The sequence below is a fragment of the Astatotilapia calliptera genome, chromosome 18 (genome assembly GCF_964374335.1).
Source record: "Astatotilapia calliptera chromosome 18, fAstCal68.1, whole genome shotgun sequence".
NCBI lineage: Eukaryota > Metazoa > Chordata > Actinopteri > Cichliformes > Cichlidae > Astatotilapia > Astatotilapia calliptera.
This window is the reverse complement of record NC_137439.1, coordinates 24,899,644-24,919,030: the sequence shown is the minus strand read 5'-3', so window position 1 is coordinate 24,919,030 and position 19,387 is coordinate 24,899,644. Positions and strand designations below refer to the sequence as shown.

General features: G+C 40.8%; 1 protein-coding gene across 1 annotated transcript; it reads left to right on the top strand.

Annotated features, from left to right (window-relative positions):
- Nucleotides 1-5,840: 5,840 nt before the first annotated feature.
- On the top strand, nt 5,841-19,117 carry ccdc18 (coiled-coil domain containing 18; the record flags this gene model as incomplete). The annotated part of the gene is made up of 25 exons (XM_080292742.1): nt 5,841-5,890; nt 6,017-6,135; nt 6,510-6,646; nt 6,865-6,971; nt 8,091-8,219; nt 8,417-8,513; nt 8,610-8,731; nt 8,887-9,166; nt 9,332-9,419; nt 9,829-10,046; nt 10,319-10,429; nt 10,519-10,650; nt 10,806-10,940; nt 11,092-11,169; nt 11,283-11,399; nt 11,494-11,661; nt 12,047-12,189; nt 12,582-12,745; nt 12,854-13,067; nt 13,195-13,294; nt 13,407-13,544; nt 15,556-15,684; nt 16,220-16,357; nt 17,182-17,625; nt 17,720-19,117. Coding segments are annotated over 25 exons (4,311 nt in total), but the record flags the coding sequence as incomplete, so codon positions are not given.
- Nucleotides 19,118-19,387: the final 270 nt, after the last annotated feature.

Below are 19,387 nucleotides of genomic sequence, written 5' to 3'. Positions count from 1 at the left end.
CGTGCCCCGTCTCTCTCTAGTCCCAGCTACGAGTACCTCTCAGTGCCTTTGGCAGGCATGTTGTTCAGCTCTGTTGGAAAGTGTGCTCGTTTGTGAGCGGTTAAGGAGAAACTCGAAGCAAAAGAGATGTGCTGCTGCAAATGTTTATTGTTTTATATAGAAGTATACTACATTGATTATTACCCTTTCTACTTGTTCTGTCTCTTGACTTTTCTGTTCAGCGGGGCAGTTTTTTGTTATTTTAATCATGGATTCACTTCACACATCAAGTTGATGGAATATCCGTTAGGTCGCCAGCTCATTTTCAGTAACAGTTAGATCATTTCAGCTTATACAAGGCAGTATTTGTCATGGATGGTAACGTTCTCAATTTTTAAAAATGTATTTGTCTACTCCTAATAGTTTAAATTCAAGCGTGGGATTCTTATAATTAATCTCTAAAATTCACAAGCCCATATATAAGGGCATTCTTGGTAAATTGTGTCACTTTGTTTTTGTCTACATAAATCTCCTTTTTAAAGTGTTTTGATTTGAATTAAAGAACCTAACTTGTTTTTTGTTTTTTCATTTTGTCTGATAGTAAAATAAAATCCTGCATAAAATGAATGTTATATACCCACCAGGAGTTCAGAATTGTTCCCTATGCATGTTAGTCCTTGTTAAAGCTGTTTGCGTATTTAACTGGACCGCATGACTCAACAGAAGGAAAGTTCATCGTTATGATCATTTGACTCAGGCTCTCAGTTTTGTGTGCGTGTGCGTCCGTGTGTGTGCATGCGTGTGCGCGTGTGTACAACAAAAAACATTGCACTTGGGTTTTTTTGTTTTTGCTTTCATGTCAAGTTCACCTTGTGGTCTACACACTCAGGATATGCCCCAAAAATGTCACTGCAATGCATATGTCTCTTCGCTGTGTGGCAGGAGGATTTAGTGTAAGTTGTTCTCATAGTGTTGCTCATCAGTATTTTATTTTATTTTATATATATATATATAAAAAAAAAATTTTTTTTTAAGACGACCCTCCATGTGTCATTACTTTTGACCATATTTCCATACGTAAGTTTTTGATAAGTCATTTGTGGTCTGTTGCAAAACCTACTTGTTTTAAACTGGGTCATAACACAATCACTGGAATATAAAATGCTGTATATCATTGCAATAGGTGAGTATTCAGTTGGTATCTCTTTTTGGAGATGTTTCTGCTTTTGTTAAAACACACAGACACTGACATGTCTTCTTTGTAGGGGTATAGTCAGTGTATTTCAAGCTACTCTCTACTCAGTCAGTGTCTCAGCCGACATGTTGCTACCACTGGCTTCCAGCAGGCTTCTGTAGCCAAAGAACATACATGTAATGTCTGCTTTGTCTTTTGAGATTTTTCTTATTACATTTTTATACATCATTATATAGGTTGATGTGATTTTTGAAAACCTGTTTTGTTAAAGGATTAATAAAGTCAGATATTTTCAACTGTCCTGTTTCTCATGTCTAACTGCCACGTGTGCACTCACGGCAGGACCACGAGTGTCTAAAAAGGTATTTATAAAATATACAGCGAGAGGGAGATCACGTGCAGTGTCCTCTTGTCTGCTTTATTTCTGGGAGCTAGCTCCACGTTGAGGTTCGCCTGTGGTAACTAGGGCTGAGTATCGCCACTGATTTCTATAATCGATTCAAATTTGACTCAGAAAGATTTTGAATCTGATAATTTAACAGTACAACACTTGTGAGACTTCATCAGAGGTGTAAGCATCACAGCAGACGCATTTGTGTCAAAGTGAGGATAAAACAGAAAAACAAGATTGTTTCAGCTGTTTGGTGGTTGTTGAAATATCTTTGTGAGCTGTAACCTGAGATTCTGGTGCTTCTGGGAAAATACATTTATATTTAAAAGTCAATTCAGGATTTAATTAATCATCGTGTTATTCAAGCTAAAATAGATTTGAATCACATTTTTTTAACCCACCCCTACATTTAATACAGCTTTTAATAGGCACATTTGAGAACACCACATTTGAATACAAAATCAAAAGTACAAAATACAGGCAAAAAGCAAGAGGAAAACGATCCACAGGTCAACAGGCAGGGACATACCAGTATGAGACAACAGCTGAGGTCTGATTCTCATACCTGCATTAATTTACTCATAATGTTGAAATTATGGGGGGCAGATCAGCAAACGTTTATTTTTCCCTTTATAACAACTGTGCACAAGAAGATTTCTTTAGGTGACTCATCATTTAAAATTCTTCAGTGCTTACAGTTATGCAGAGTCAGGCATGGAAAGGCTGCTCTTTGTGACAGGTGGGTACTGACATTCATGGGTGCAGCTGCTTGCTGTCCTCCAGGCTTTACCTCAGCTAAACCTGTCTCTCTGAACTGGACCTGTCAGTGTTTGTGGTCTCATAAGATCTCCTGTGATATTTAGTTTGCATACTTGGATTATTCAGGCTGCACCCACCTGTAAAAGGTGGAAGCTCACCAGGACATTCAGAAGTAACAAATTCCTGGCTCGACTGTTTTGTAGAAGGGTTTCTCCTTCACCAATTCTTTTTGTGTTAGCAATAGACTCTCTAGGCATAGCTGTGAGAGCAAATACAGAAATATCAGGTACCAGAATTAGAGGAAGAGACCATCTAATTTCTTTATTTGCAGATGATATTATATATTTTGACTAATCTGAAAGATAGTATCCCTATTTTAGTAGCATTAATAAAAAAAAATTGGAGAATTTTCAGGATACAAAATTAACAATTCTAAATCAGAATTAATGTTTCTTAATGAGAAAGAAAGAAGGTGGTCTGTTATTGCCACCCCATTTAAAACAACTACAACAGGCTTTAAATAGACTGGACTGGACTCATAACTCAGACGCCCTCTACAGGAAAGGGCAGAGCAGGCTGTACCTGCTGCGGAGACTCAGGTCGTTTGGAGTGGAGGGCCCACTCCTGAAGACCTTCTATGACTCTGTTGTGGCTTCTGCTATCTTTTATGGTGTGGTCTGCTGGGGCGGCAGCATCTCTGCTGGGGACAGGAAGAGACTGAACAGGGTGATCCGAAGGGCCAGCTCTGTTCTAGGATGCCCTCTGGACCCAGTGGAGGTGGTGAGTGACAGGAGAACGGCGGCTAAGCTGTCATCCCTGTTGGACAACATCTCCCACCCCATGCAGCAGACTGTGACAGCACTGAGCAGCTCCTTCAGTGGGAGACTGCGGCACCCACGGTGTGGGACGGAGAGATTTCGCAGGTCTTTCCTCCCCACTGCTGTCAGACTCCATAATAAAGACTTTAACTGATCAAGCACACACATCCATACATATGCATTAATACCAAGTCCAATAATCCTTTCTGTCATCGTTGTATTTTTACTCAGTTGTATATAGTATTTGTATTTGTATTCTATTTTTATCTTATTGTATATTTATTTTATTTTATTCTACTGTATATAGTATTTTATTTTATTCTATTCTGTACAGTTGTGTACTGTATTTATTCTTATTGTATTCTAATTTTTGCCTCATAACTTTTGCACTGTCCACTTCCTGCTGTGACAAAACAAATTTCCCACGTGTTGGACTAATAAAGGTTATCTTATCTTATCTTATCTTATCTTAAATATGTAGGCATTATGATTACCCCAAGCCTCAAGGACATAACCTCAATCATTTATGATCCCCTTGTAAGAAGAAACGCTAAACTGTTGGATAAACCTGCCTGTATCTATGATAGGCCAGATAAATATCCTAAAAATGACAATTTTACCAACATTTTTATATTATTTCCAAACACTTCCGTTGCCTCTACCAACTTCATTTTTTTTTTACATTTTAAACAAACTATTTAACCAATTTATTTGGAATAATAGGAAGGCAAGGCTCTGCTTAAAACTACTTTACTTGCCCTATGAAAGAGGGGGTCTCCAAGTCCCCAACCTCAGATGGTATTATATGGCCGGCCAACTAACATCAGCCACCCATTATTTCTGCCCAACAACACCTCCAGCCTGGGTTGACATTGAGCAAAAATCTGTTCCAGATCTTCCGTTAAACACTTTTCTATATTCTTCAGACACTAAGACATTAAAAAAGAGTACAAAGAACCCTTTCTTGAATAATACAACTATAATTTGGCATGCAGCACATAAACATGTGGGCGATCCTCCATCACTTTTGCAATTCACCCCTATTTGGGGAAATGAAAAGTTTACGCCTCGTGAAAATTATGGAGGATTTAAAATATGGAAAAATAAAGGTATTCAAAAAAGTTAAAGACCTATATGCAGACAGCATGCTTAGTTATGTGAAACACATTTAACACCCCCAAAGCACTTTTTTAAATATTTACAACTGAAAAATAATTTGTCATCAAAACTGCAAAAGATTGCTGAATTCCACCATTAACAAAAATAGAGGAGGTATGTGTTAAGAATACAAAGGGAAAAGGTTTTCTCTCTATATATTATAATTTATTGATGCTTCCCTCCAAAGACTCTGGATGCTTGGAGAAGGGAGATCCAAGAGGACATGGATGAAAATGACTGCAACCAATAATAACCTATATAACACCTGCCAAGCTTTATCATATGTCCAATGATATTCCAGACATCTGTACTAAATGTTTATGGGAATGTCCTAAAATCCAGGAATTTTGGAAAGATGTTATCAAATGTCTGTCTGAAGTGTTTAAGGTAAAAATCCCTTTAAAGGGTAAACTCTGTGTACTTGGAATATACCCAAGGGAATTTACGCAACCGGAAAAACAAACTAAATTACTGGACTATGGACCACTTCAAGCCAGAAGAGCCATTGCACTATGTTGGAAGAGTATGGATGCTCCCGCTGCACAGGAGCCGTGAGAGCCAGGAACTTGTGAGTTGTGTATGTCCCATCAGGCAACATTCATACCTGCTCTGTTGGCAGTTCCTGTGAGAAGGAGAGGCCACAGTGGAGCTGCCAAGGGGCAAGTCGCAATCAGTTTTTGGCAGTGACTTTTATATAACCTTTATTTATGCAGTTTAAAAAATCTCATTAACATTAAAAATGTATTTTGTAAGAGTAAGCTCGCCAAGAGGACAGCACAAATGGCAACAAATATTACAATGGTTCTGTAAAAATATTTTAAGTGGGGATAAAGGATTGGTTATAATGTAAGTACAATACACAGAATTGTAAAGATACAACTATATTCAACTAATTCTATATATAACCCCTTTGTAAACCCTGTTCACCGAAGTCTATTTACGAACATACGTAAAGATATTACACAGAAAAAATACACAGAAACATTGGAAATCAGTTTTTGGCAGGCAATCACTTTTTGGCACACCACACGCGCCGTTGTTCGCGGCTATCCCTCTTCACCAATCAATTCACAGGCAACTCAGTATTACCCAATAGCAAGGTTGGTTGTTAGTTGTAGGCGGAGACTAGGAATTACAAACTGTTTTGGATACCTTCTCCTTCATTGCAACTGCATAGGGTAACGTGTAAAGATTTGTCACAGTAGAAACGATAAATGCGTATGATATGCTTTTATAGCGTAAGAACAATAAAAAGTAAATTTTTAGTTGAAAAGTTAATGCTGCCTGTGGGTCGTTTGGTGGCTTTTTGCTGTGAAAACAGTGATAAGGTTGAGGAGTTAGCCACCTGTTGATCCATCGAGCAACACTGTTTACATTTAGCGAGCGTAGTTGTTCTGGTGTAGCCTCGGATACTTAAAACATAGCCACATGCTGATGAAGTTAAAGGTCTTCTGGAGCTTTTCAACCGTTCACACAAGCGGTAAATGTTGCTTCAGCGCCGGAAAGCTAAATATGCACCCGGTAATAGTCTGATGTTTGACATCAAAGAGCTAATCGGTTTGAGGGAGCTCAGCCTACACAGAAGCTGAGGTGAGTAATCACAGAGACCCAACCTGTAGCTGGTGTTTTTTGTAACAGAAACCTGCAAATATGTAGTATGATTCTGTTTTCGAGCCGTCCACCCTCTTCTCTTGGTTTCCTCTCGCTGGTCTGCAGTCAGTCAGATGGCCGTGGTGATGAACAGGTTCAGTCCTGGCTGCCTGATGTTATAATATCTTGTGGGACGGCTGAGAGACGGATTTTTGCTGGTAGGTCCCACCTCCTCCAAGTCAAAGGTAAAGGGCAATGGAGTTATTTCTGAGTGAAAGACTAAGAAAAAAAGTGTTTGAATATCATTTACACATTATCTGTCACATCGGACTATGTTACATGCTGTATAAAGGTATGCACGTCCATGAATTCGGTAATTGTTCCCTCAAATGAGAGAAACTATTTTGGTGGGCTAGTTTTGTTTGCATAAAGGGTGACTACCCAGGTGTGGGCTGGTTAGTGGTCTATATTTTCTATACACATAAAACTGAGTAAGTTGTTCAAAAAATGAGCAGATCTAGTGTTACATAGCAGCTCTAGGGTAAAAAAAATAAACGTTTCTCATCCACTCCTGTGTCATGCCTTTGTTTGTCATCATCATTCAACACTTATTCTGTAGAGATGGAGTCCATTTCTGCTTCGAGGAAGAAGGTTGGCTGTGTGCGGCAGGAAAACGCCTGTCTGACTCTGCAGGATGAGCAGCTCATCAGTGACCTGGATGCAATGCAGTATGAAATGGCTACCTCCAAATCTCAGGTATGATATTACACATGTGATTTTTAATTTTATTATTATTTTTAAGTGGAGCTTGTTAAATCTTTAAAGACTGTGGGTTAGTCTGCTGCAGATGAATGCAGTGTTAAATTAGTGTTAGATTTCAGTGTTTTTTTCTTGAAATGTCAAATATGATATGACAAGTCTCCCGTAATAACTAGCAGAAAGTGTACACATGGGTTATCTGTGTTCTTTTGCAGGTCTACCTCAGGGGCCCTAGGGCTGGGGTTCACAACAATGTGGTGGTCATGAGTGAACAGATTCGTCAGCTTGAAGCGGAGCTGGAGGCTCAGGCCAAAGAACTTAAGTATGTCATTGACTGAAATATCCACAAGGTTTTTATTCTTAACAGAACATAAAAAAACATAGCTCAAGCATTTAAAGTGATTTTTATGAAAAATATTAGCTCATTTTGAATTTGATGGCAGCAGCACATCTGAAAAAATTTGGAATGCGTGCAACAAATGGGTGGAGAAGTAAGTGGTACTGAAAAGAAACATCTGGAGGAACAGTTTACAATCAGTTTAGTTGGGAGCAGGTGTGTAACATGATTGGGCATAAAAAGAGAGGCTGAGGTTCACCAGTCTGAAAAAAACAAAACAAAACAAAAACATAATCTACAAATTGTGGAGGAATTTCAGAATAATGTTCCTTAATGTAAAGTTGCGAGACTGCGAATATTTCATCAAATGGACTAACGAAAAGTGGAAAACTGTTTGTGGTCAGGTAAAGCCATCAAAAGGCATCTTTGAATGCCTGGAGGTGGATCAGAGGCTGTGAAATTAACAGCTTGCACATCTGCAAAGGCACCGTCAGTGCTGAAAGGTGTATATACAGGTTGTAGAGCAACATATGCTCCCATCTAGAAGGGAAGGCCTTGCATATTTCAGGAGACATTTGGAGCATCATGAAATGAAAACTATAACAAATTGGAACAGGCAAAGATGGGAACAAACAGGACAACATTCCTCTCCCAAAAGTCCAGCTGGTCTCCTTAGTTTCCAGATGTTTCCAGACTGTTGTTAAAGAAGGGGGTTGCTACACAGTGGTACACATGACCATGTCCCAAGTTTTTATTTAGACATACTGCTGCCATCAAATTCAAAATGAGTTAATATTTTTCTCAAATATGTAGATTTTCTCAGTTTAAAGATTTAATTTGTTTTTTATTGTTAATAAAATAGAATATGGGTTTATAAGTATGCAAATCATTGCATTCTGTTTCTATTTACTTTTGAGTAAGTCAAGCTGGAACCTTTCAGTTTCTTTAAAAAGGTCCCCAAAAGATCAAGTTCACTCTGGGTGGAAATGTGGCTCTTTATTCGAGCTTTTCAAGATGTACTTATTACGTTTGCCTTTTGTTTCTTGAAACTGTGCCTTTAATTTTGGCATTAATAGCATAACCTGTATTGTCTGTGTTTCCCAGGGCAGCAGAGCTGAGGGCAGAGTGTTGTCAGGAAGCTGCAGCTCACAGCGACATTGTGGTAGCGACTCTTACTGAAGAGCTGAGCACACTCAGGGAGGAGCTGGAAAAGAAGACGGCGTTAGGAAAACGGTGGGCTTATATCCAGGCTCAGCTCTGCTCATGATTTCAATCAGTACAGTTTAAAATATGAGTGAAAATAAAAGAAAACAATCTGGTACAGTGTGTTTTGTCTGTATGACTGTCTGTATTGGGCATCACATTTTCTTATGTTTAGTTGAATTATTTACTGTATTTTACTAACGCATGTGCAACACCATGGCTTGCAGGGCAGAGCAACAGAGGAATCAAGCACTTGAAAATGCAGAGAAGCTCAAAGAAGCCTTCAAAGATTATAAGGCTACAATTTCCATTAAGCTTAAAAGGGTGTGTTTATTGAAATATTGATTGATTTAAACTAAAAAACACAGTTTTACTTGCATGTTAACATCAGAAATATATGTTTTGGTTTGTGGTTTTCAGGTGATGGAGAGTGAAAACAAACTAAAAGGAAGTCTCATAGAGTGTGACCGAGAGAAAGAGGAGCTGGAGATGAAGTGCACTGAGCTGGAGAGACAGAAGGCAGAACACAGACAGACAATTAGGTACTTTTAATTTAACTGCATCGTTATGTAGTTCTTTGATTGCTCGCAGGATTTCTAATAATCATAAAAGGGATGATTTTGTCTTTTATAAGGAAATTTCTGTGTGCTTGCATAGCATGTTTAATCTGCATAGTTTCTCCTCGTCTATCTCGCAGTCAGCTGACGGAGGAGGTGAAACAGTTTAAGGCTGCGGCCGCTCGCCTCCAAGCCCAAATTGAAGAGGCTGGACATAAAGCTTCGCACCTGGAGCGGCAGCTTATGGAGCGAGGTGCAGAGTGCAGGGATGTGGCCTCTTTGCGGAGGGAACTGGAAGACCTGCGGGCTGTGACCCACAGCCAGGAGCAGAAGGTCGCCCAGAGCCAGAAAGAGGCTCAGCTGAGCCAGACAGAGCTGGCCGGCTTGGAGGCCATACTGTCCCTGCTGCATCTGCGGGAGGTGGGGAGACGTCTGTGTGTCGTTTGTGTTCTTACCCAGTTTTTGAATCAAGGTTGTGCTACGTGATTATTTTATTTGCTTCCTCAAAACAAGCCGCCCTTTATGGCTGATCGTGCAAAGCAAAGACATGGTTACTGTTGTCACACTTTTTTTTTCTTCTTAAAGGGTACTTTGGGTCAAATCTGTGCCAGTCCTTGCATGTTGCCCCCAGTGGACTATACGGGAGCTGCACACCTGATGAAGCTAAAGCCAGGTAGGCTCAATCAGATTAATCAGTTCATACTTGCAACATACTCTTCATCTTCTTTTTTTCAAACTGAAAGGGAAATTATTTGTTGATTACTAACAGTTTATTTCTTTGCACTTTGTGTATGTAGTTTAAAATGCAAGAGTTTAAAACCAGCCTCTGAAATTATTTAATCTAAAAAATAAAAAGAGTAAAGCTTGTGGGTGTAGTGAAGGAGGACATGCAGAGAGGAGAGGATGCTAGGGTTTAGGATGAGATGGTATAATGAATAAATTATGAACTAGTTAATGATTTGATGTTTTAAAAGGAATGTAAAGTTAAAAATAAATTCCAATATCTATCCATAAAAATGCCTAAAAAAAAACAGAAAAAAGAAAAATGCATCAACTGCAGTCCTCTCTGTTAATCCCGGCAGGTGAGGGCTACCAGCAGCTCACGCGAGTGCTGCAGTCAAAGGAAGCTGAGCGGCTGAAACAGAGCAACCTGATCGAGCGGCTTCAGGATCGTCTGAGCAGGGCCCAGGAGGAAATCTCCTCCCTGCAGAGCTCCATGGCCCAGAGAGCCTCCCACTACCAGAGCCTCCACACAGAGCTGCTGGACAAACTCAAACAAGCCACAGACACAGAGAAAGAGGTAACACACTTTTTCTTATTTTTCCACACACACCAGTGCTAACAGCAGTGTAGCACATACAGTATTATTTCTACTTACAGATTTTTTTTATTGGAACAACTCAAGCCAAATGTACCAAAGGGTACAGTATAGTATTTTATAGTATAGTATTTTAGGTAATAAATCACTAGATTGTAAAGTGTACAGCGAGTTTTATAGCTCAGTAAGCTTTTGTTCCAAGTTTCAAAAGTCATGACTGTTACTTACAGATTAACTGTCTCTGTTGAACTCAGTTAAAGAAGAAGAAGGCACGAGTTGCCGCACTGGAAAAGCAGTTACAGGAGAAGACTTCAGCCTACAGTCTGGCTGCACTGAAAAACACTGAGCTGGAGACTCAATTACAGGTACGCGGTTATGATTCAAATGTAGTTTTTCTACTTTTAGAAAGTCAACGGCAAATCACACTTTGGTTCTTTTTTCATTTTGATTAAAGGAGAAGACCAGCAGCGTCCAGCATTACCAGTCACTGCTGACCAAAAAGCAACGAGAGTATCAGCAGTCTCTGGAAAAGTGTCAGCAGTCTCATTCTCACCAATTCACAGAGCAGCAACAAAGAATACAAATGGTGATCTACAGCTTTGTCTTTTACCTCTGTATTATGAATTTAATCATACTGCGTAATATTAAATGTGCTGCAACCAAAGGGTAAAGAAGAGGAAAGATGGAGATAATCTGCACTGTAATATTCCTTGTAGTAAGATTATTTTCTGTCTCCTGCAGCTGCAGTTGTCTCTGGAAGAGGTTCAGCCTCGGGTGGCAGAGATGGAGCAGGAGTTGAGTTCCCTCCAGAGGGAGCGAGACGAGGCTCAGAGAACAGCTCTGTTGCTGCAGAACTCTCTAGATCAGCTCACACAGGTCAGAACACTTGTAGCATAAGACCACAAATGCATCCTCTGTTTCAGAAGAAGACATGTAGACGGTAGAAGTCGGAGAACCATTTAATAGACATGCATCACAGTACATATGCTGTTTATGAATGAAAAACCTGAAATGATATTGTTTTCAGGAGAAGCAGGTGGAAGTCAGACAGAACGAGGAGTTTCTCCAGAGTTTCAAAGAGCAGGCAGCTCGCTCTGCAGCCAAGGTGTGTACAAATAACACTGCTAACAGATTTGGTTTACTGGACATGAACTTCTAGAACAAGCCAGGAATCAAACCACATCAACAACTGCAGTTACCAATTTGTTTCTACACCAGGTGTGTGAGCTGCAGTCGTCTCTGTCAGCATGCAGAAAAGAGATGAACTCATACCTGCAGCAGATAGAAGAGATGAAGAAGAACTACGAGACCGAGCTGGAGAGGAACAAGGAGAAGGTACAGTGTTGGTAACAATGCAGGAAAACTCATGCAAATTCATCCAAAACCCACTTCTGAGGCACATGTTCTCCACTCCTTCCCTACTTTTTAGGTGTCCTCTCTGCAGGAGAAGCTTCACAGCACCACTCTGGTTTGTCAGCGCTCCAGTGAGGAGAACCTGCAGCTGCAGCTTTCTCTCCAGCAGCAGCAGACCATGCTCACAGAGAGCAGCGCTCGAGTTTCTGAGCTGGAGGAGAGCCAAAGCCAGCTGCACAGGCAGGTGAGCTAAGACGGAGCAAAAACCTTCTCACTTAGAAGGTAAACTTGGGGAAAAATGCATTTTGCATACATGTTTTATTGTAATTTATGCTTTGTATTTATAGGTGGTACGTTTAGAGTTGTTGTCATATTTTTAGTTGAATGTATGGAAAATGCTAAAGATTACACAGCTTCAGAACACACAGAAAAGTGACTGTACCCGAATATTCAGACCTTTTCTTAGACACGTTTCATCGATAACTTTTATTTTTAAGTATCTTTTCTGATGCGTCTCCTGATTTATACGGCTTGTAAAACTGTAACAGTTTGCTGTTTATTTTTATTCATAGGGAATAACAATAATTCAAATCAAAGTGTATGTTGTTGTTGGTACTCTCTGCCTGCAGGTGTCGGGTCTGGAGCAGCAGCTGGAACGAGCCCGAGTGTCTCTGCAGGAAGAATTAAGCAAGAGACAGGAAGATAATCAGGTGAAGGAGAAGAAGCTGCGGGAGATAAACCAGCAGAATGAACGGCTCTCAGAGTCTGTGAGGTGAGCACAGCTAAAATAAGAGAAACTATAGCTCTAGTTTTAGTTATAAGAACCATGTTTGCTTTTTAAAATGCAAAGCTTGGTATTATGGGCGTAACAGTCATTCGCTTTTGTAGCTGTTTAATGCAGTTTGTATGGAGGTTTGTTAAAGTTTCATTACAGTTCTCACTTTAAAAGGAGCAAGAAAATAAAAGCACTTTAAGAGTTTGAATCGAAAGAAATATTTGCTGAGCCAGTTTAGTTTCTAAAAATTCTGGAGGGTCTCCTACTCCCAAGACATGGACATCTTTCCAGCTGTGCTGAATTAAATCTTATAAAACTGCAAGTGTGCCTAATTTCTTGCAAGATAATGGTTTGTTTTTTTTTATTTGTGGGGTTTTTTTTGTCTGCAGACATCTCACATTAGAGGTGAAAAAGTGCAGGGAGGAGCTAGTGTCCAAGGAGTCAGAGCTGGAGCGTCTGAGGAAGGATGTCGGTGTTAAGACTTCTCAGATCAGCTGTATGGAGGAGAGCCTGCAGCACATAAAGAGCCAACTCATCAGCAAGAATGACATTGGTAAGATGTGTTTGTTTTTCTCCATAGGTTTTGTGGAATTCTTTTATCTTGTTTAAATACTAGGAGCATTAACACAAACACAACTTAACAAACCTCTCACCCTCCTAGTTATGGATCTGGAGAAGGCGCTTAATCGTAGTGAGGCAGATCGGCGCAGCTGTTCTCAGAAAGTCGAAATCTTAGAGGGGCAGCTGCAGATGGTGCAGAACGAGTTGGCTGACACTCTGAAGCAACTACAGGAACTCAAGGATGTTTTACAGAAAACCCAAAAGGTTTCAGATGAGCGGCAAGCCTCAGTGGAAAAACTGACTGTCCAGCTGAGGTGAGAGCATGGCGTCATGTGCTCAGATGAGATCTGTTTTGTGTATTTATCCAGAGAAAATAATTTGCTGTTTAACATTTAATAATGTCTTTTTATGCTGTAAGTATTTGTGTGTATGACTTTACAGGGAGACCCAAAGGGAGCTGGAGGAGAGAACTCACGAGGTTTTAGACATGGACAACTCCCTGAGGGAAAGACAGGGGGAGCTCCAACAGAGAGCAAAGCTGGTACATCCCAGACGCACACAAGCATAGCTGATGTACAGTTCATTTAATCCGTACCATAGTTTGCTGCCATGACTCATCATTTTCCTCTTTCTCGACATCCTGTTGTGTTCAGCTTGGCCAACTGGACGTAGCCATCAAAGAGCACAAGCAGGAGCTGGAGAGGAAGGTGGAGTCTCTGCAGCAGAGCCTGGAAGCCAGAGAGAGAGAGCTGAGGGACGCACAGAGGGAGCTCACTGACAGAAACATGAAGGTCAGAGCTCAGAGCAAGTGTGTCACTGGGTTTGCCTTGAGGGATATTTTTCAGTTGGACCGGCATTAGAAGAATGGGAAAATAGAATGAATGAACTGACAATGTTTTGTGTGCTTCTTCTCACTAAGAAAACAAAAAACAGAACGATGTTTACGTCCCTTTTTGCATCTTTCAGTCTTTTTGTGCTGCATATTTCATCAAGTTGTTTGCAGCTAGATTAAACTGTAGGATATTTGGATATGGAGCAGCTTTAATATGAGATGTTAATCAAACACAGTCAGTTCCACGAATGTTTGCGTACCTTATGTTTGCATTTATCTTGTGTTGTTACTTCATAAATCTAATTTCCATGCTGTAGTCTGGGTAAACAGAAGCAGCTGCTCTGAAGAGATGTACAGATCTAGTTTAGAGTCAGTTATAGAGTTAGAAAATGAACTCATGATTGGTATGATTTAGATAACACACTGTGCTGATGTACAGTTTACATACACTAGTCATGGTAATTTGGGGATTTTAATGATTTTCTTGAACTGCTCTGGTTCCAGGATGGAGTGATCATACAACATACATCTTTAATGACTTCAAAGAACAAAATCGGGTGCACAGGTTTCAGTTTATTTTTCATTTTCTCTAATCCACACAAGGTCAAAAGTATACACACAGGCTCAAATAAATACATAGACTCACTAAAACATTTAATAAGTGGTTCCTGTCTTTGAACTTAACAAAGGCTTACCTTCTCATTAGTGATCATGATTGACCTCTGCTAGTTTCTCTTGTCCAGCATAAAATGGATTTGTGTGACAGGACTCATTGGATTGTAAATCAGAGAAGATCTAAGAAGGAGTATTGTAGATTTGCACAAGTTAAGAAGGTCTACACAACTGCTAATTCAGTTCAAACAATTGGAGGTAAATATAAGTTATTCAAACTTGTCAAGGTCTGGAAGAAGACCGAAACCATCACTCTCAGATGAGAGGAATTTGGTTTGGATGTTCAGGAACAACCCAGGAACCACCAAGGCTGATGCCTACTATGAACTGGAAACTGCTGGAACTTCAGGATAACACCTTCAAGCCCGACTGAAATTTGCAGCTGCCCACATAGACGAGTCAAATACCTTCTAGTCAGAAGAAACAGAGATTGAGACCACAATGATAAGAAGTATGTTTGGAGGAGTAAACTTGGAGCTAAGAACACTGTACCATCTCTCAAGCATGGTGGTGGTAGTATCATGCTGTGGAGCTGTTTTCCACCTGTGGTACTGGTTCATTGCTCAAAGTGAATGAAATAATGAAGAAGGAGGACTACCTCTAAGTTCTTCAACTTAACCTCAAATCAGCAGCTAGACAGATGAAACTTGGACAAAACAGGATGTCTCAACAGGACAATTACACCAAACTGAGATCAAAACTGGTTTTGAAATGGATAAAGTGGGCTAGCATTAAGCTTGCCTTCCCCATCCCCCAAACTAAAACCTGTTAGAAAAAGTTGTGGACAATATTTAAAGGCTGGATCAGTGCCAAGAAACCAACCTCAATTTCAATGAACTCTACCAATTTTGCCCAAAAGCGTTGTTAAATATTCACCCAGTATTATGCCAGAAGCTTGCTGGTTACTGCCAAGAGTGTCTGGTCAAAGTGCAACATGGGGGCATTTAACCAAATAATAATGGGGATGAAAGTATATATTTGAGTCTGTATTTATACTTTTGACCTAATTTGGATCAAAGAAAATCCACATAAAATTCAAACTTGTGTGCTCACTTTTTATTTTTAAAGTTATTAAAGAATGTCTGCTGTACAGCTGTTAAGCAATGTGGTTGAAAAATTTGGGTGCACTTAAGTTTTGTGCTGGTGCGCCTAAGAAAAAAAGGCGCACCAGTGCAACCGTGGCAAAAAGTTAGTCCAGAGCCCTGTACAGTCATTCGACATTCATGCCAATGATGAGTGCATGTAAACTTTTGACCACAACTTTGTCTTTTTGCATATGTGTGTGTTTGTGTTGTCAGGAGTCTCAGGAGCTGTTTGCATGTCAGCAGAAACTTCAGAAAGTTCTCAAAGAGCTTGAAGAAACTCAGGGTCACTGTGAGGGTCTGAGCAGAGAGCTGGATGCCTCCAAGCTGCAGACCAAAGAGACGGTATCGTCAAAACACTGTTTGTTTCTTGATCATATTAGATCCATTAGCTTTGCCTGCATGTCCCTGTGTAAGGTAATAGTTGGTGGGGGTGTTCAAACTGTCACTTAGTGAGACCTGAGAGCAGCTCGCTGGTCTGCCACTGAGCAATCTTGATGCTCATGCTCAGTGTGTTCACTGCTATCAGCAGGAAGCATCAGTGACATTCATTAAGTAATTAATGACATTACAGGATTTCTCCTGGTGCAGAATCGGCCTTTAGGGAATGAAGCATGATTGGTTTGGATTAAACAACAGGGGTCTTAAGGCCTCCTGCCTTAACTTCTGTTAAAATCAATATACCATACTTAACAGAGGTCTACTTGTTTTCCTCTTCTTTCTTGCTATTTATAAAGTATGCTGGAGTTCATGAGTGACTGAATTAAAGGCCACTGATTTTCCTTTGGTGGCAGAACAAATTATATCTATGCAGGAAAAACCCTCTTCTTCATGTTGTACATCGGTTTCTATCATTAATTTGGCTGTGGTGTGTGTGCAGGAGGCCCAGCTGTGTGCCGTAGAGGAGGAGCTGACTCTGAAGGAGGCGCGCTGGCTGCAGTCGGAGGCCAGGCTTCAGGGCATGGTCACCGGCTTAGAGCAGGAGCTGGAGCTGGAGAGGGAGCAGCATAGCAAAGAGGTACTGTTGTCTCAAGACTGGTGACAGACTGCTCTGTTAACAGTAAACTAACTGTAGACTGTTCTAATGGGAAACCTCAACGTTGTGTGCCGTGTAGAGTTTGCCTTAGATCTGCTGATTTTAATTTAACTCAGGGTCCACAACACTTGATGGTGCACCTGATGTGTTTGCACCAAAGATAAAAAACTAATAACTTAAATAATAAATCTTGAATTCCATGAAATGTACTTAATTTAATTTATGTGACACAAAGCCCAATCTATTATTTTGGCCTCTAAAATAATCTGTGTGACATTTGGATTTTATCTACCTCTTCAGTTTTCCAGAGAGTTGAGAAGTAAATTTCAGACACTTATTGTGGATTTATCCTAATAGAGCCCAAACTTCTTGGTCAGCACTATTTCTGTCAGCTTCCTGTCCGTGAGTCAGTATGTGTTTAAGCCTTTGTGGTTTTTCATGTTCTGTAGTCCTAAATATTGTTCCTGTTTCAGTCTGATTTGTTTTCCTCTTTTTTATTTATATTTGACTTTTACACGTCAGTGACGCCATATGATTTCCTTATTTTATAGTATCTTTTCTCATGTTACTTCATCTCTGTTACGCATAGCTGAGAACATGTTGGTTTTGCTTCTTTGTCTTTTTGCAACGTTTAGTGTGAGTTTATTAGAACACATCAAAACCACATCATGAAGCAGTCAAACAATAATGCTCATATTTATATTTCATATATCAGGTTCCATTTAACTAATTTATTTTAAACTTTCTGTCATTGGGGGGAAAAAAGCAGCACTTTTCTCACGCGTCTGTTTTCACTCTGTTCCCAGCTGGAGTCTCTTCAGGAGACTCGAGGCCAGCTCCTCAAAGTCTCGGAGCAGATCTCCTCCACAATGCGCTCCTCTCAGGAACAGCTCACTGTTAAACTTCAGCAGAGCCAGACCCAGCTCGAAGAAGTCAGCGTCCGCTTTGATCAGACCAAAGCCCAGCTGGACCAAACTAAGACGGAGCTTGAGCACGCCTGGAAGCGAGCTACTCACCTCCAATCACAGTTAGACCAGAGCCAGACACAGCACCTTCAGAGCCAGACTCAGCTGGAACAGAGCAGGACTCTTTACGAGCAAACTAGAGCCCAGAACAGTCGTCTGCAGGCACAGCTGGAGCATCTCACTGCTGTGCTAAATCAAACCCGAGTCGAGGCTGCCCAGCTCCAGAGTCAGCTCCATGCCTCCGAGAAGTCCGTGGAGACCTCCAGTGATTCCCTCCTCATCAAGGTAGAGCTTTCTTTAGTCAGCATAATGAAAGTTGCATGTTGTAAGTTCTTTATGATAGTTTGTTTTTTAAGCTAATGTTCCCCTGTTCTGGCAGGAGTCTGAGGTGGCTCGTCTCCAGGCCAGGATCTCCAGTTTGGGACGAGCTGCAGACCGACAACATCTGTACAATCACAGCACCTCTCTCTCTTCTCTGCACAAAGTCACAGACTCTCCCCAGCTCTGCCTCTCTGCTCCTTCCCCTGCATCCTCCCCCAAAAAGCTTCAGACGACTATCAGCTCTCCTCCTCATGCCCATTCCACACACCTAAGCTCCCCAACACATGCGCAGATGTGTTTATCACCCTCTGCTCGCTCAAACCTTAAACCCACTTCGGCTCTTCATCTCTCGGAGAGCCGACAAACGTGTGACTGGCTGCAGAGCAGCAGTATTGACTCCTCCTTGGACCTCCCTGAGAGCGTAAAAGCCACACTGAGAGAGGCTTTGAGTAAGCAACCATGGGAGTCTTTGTCACACTCAATTTCCTCTTTACCAGACACAGTGGACCACAGCTGGCAGGGCCTCAGTGCCTCAGATGCCACAGTAATCTCTGATAACTCCTTCAACCCGCTTACTTACATGGTGGACAGAGAAAGTGACAGAAATCCAGACGTGGAAGGCATCGTGATGGAGAGGGATGAAGGCAAGCTGCTCAGTGATTCGAGGAGGGAGTCTGTGAGCACTCTGGTGGGTCAGGAGGAACAGGCTGATATGAGTTCACTGACAGGCATGCTGAAGTTTGTCAATCAGACACTGGCCATGCAGGAAGATCCTTCTTTATGGAGATCCATAAATCTACCACATACATGACACCGCCTCAGGTTAAAACACTCATTTAACGGTGAGTTAGTTGGTCATTTACACTCACCAACATGCACAGTTCCTGCAAAATTTCACTTCTTTTTTTGCATCATTTGCTCTGTTCTGCTCGATGGGTTCGAGGGGTGGTGCGGGCAGCAAAAACAAACGGCCTCCCAGCTGTCGTCACATTTAAATTTAAATGTCACTGAGTCCTGATTGGTTCACATCACACTTTTTACCAAGCGACCAAAGACCACTGAAAAGCCGTGATGAAATGAAACCTGTGTCCCTGAATTATCTGCTCTGTTACAGGAAATTAAATTTTATTCAGGACAACATCACTATTACTAACAGGTCATCAAAGGTCATGAAACATAGACACTGAAGGAGGCTTTATAGAGAGAAGGTGCTAATGATGGATGTTAATTTTTGTTTTTAGAGGGACGTCAGAGAGGAGGAGAGTCGTTTTGCATTTCTGTTGTTTAAATAGGTTTCTGCATTCATCAACATTATTATTAAGATGACCACTACTATAGCAGACTGTGATGTTTTATTCCAAATTGTAGCATTCTTGTTTCGTGTACTTTTTTATTATAACCAATATTTATGTGTTCTTAAATAAGCTAATTTAATTAAAGAGTTTTATATAAAACACTTTGTGATTCTCAGTTATTCTTCTGAGAGCTGGTTTTGTTTGCTTATTCCCATGTAGTTGGTGACTGTGGGGTCATGTTACCAGAGCAACTGCTTGTTTTGTGTCCAGAAGAGAACAATTTCTGGCTCAGACTGATTTGAGCGGGGGTGGGGCTCAAGCTGGTTAAACTGCCTTTTGCACTTCTGTGGTTACGTAACACAAACTGGAGCAACGATCAGCCTTCATTGAGTTTTGGGATCAGCTTTTACCAATTTACAATCAAAATCGCT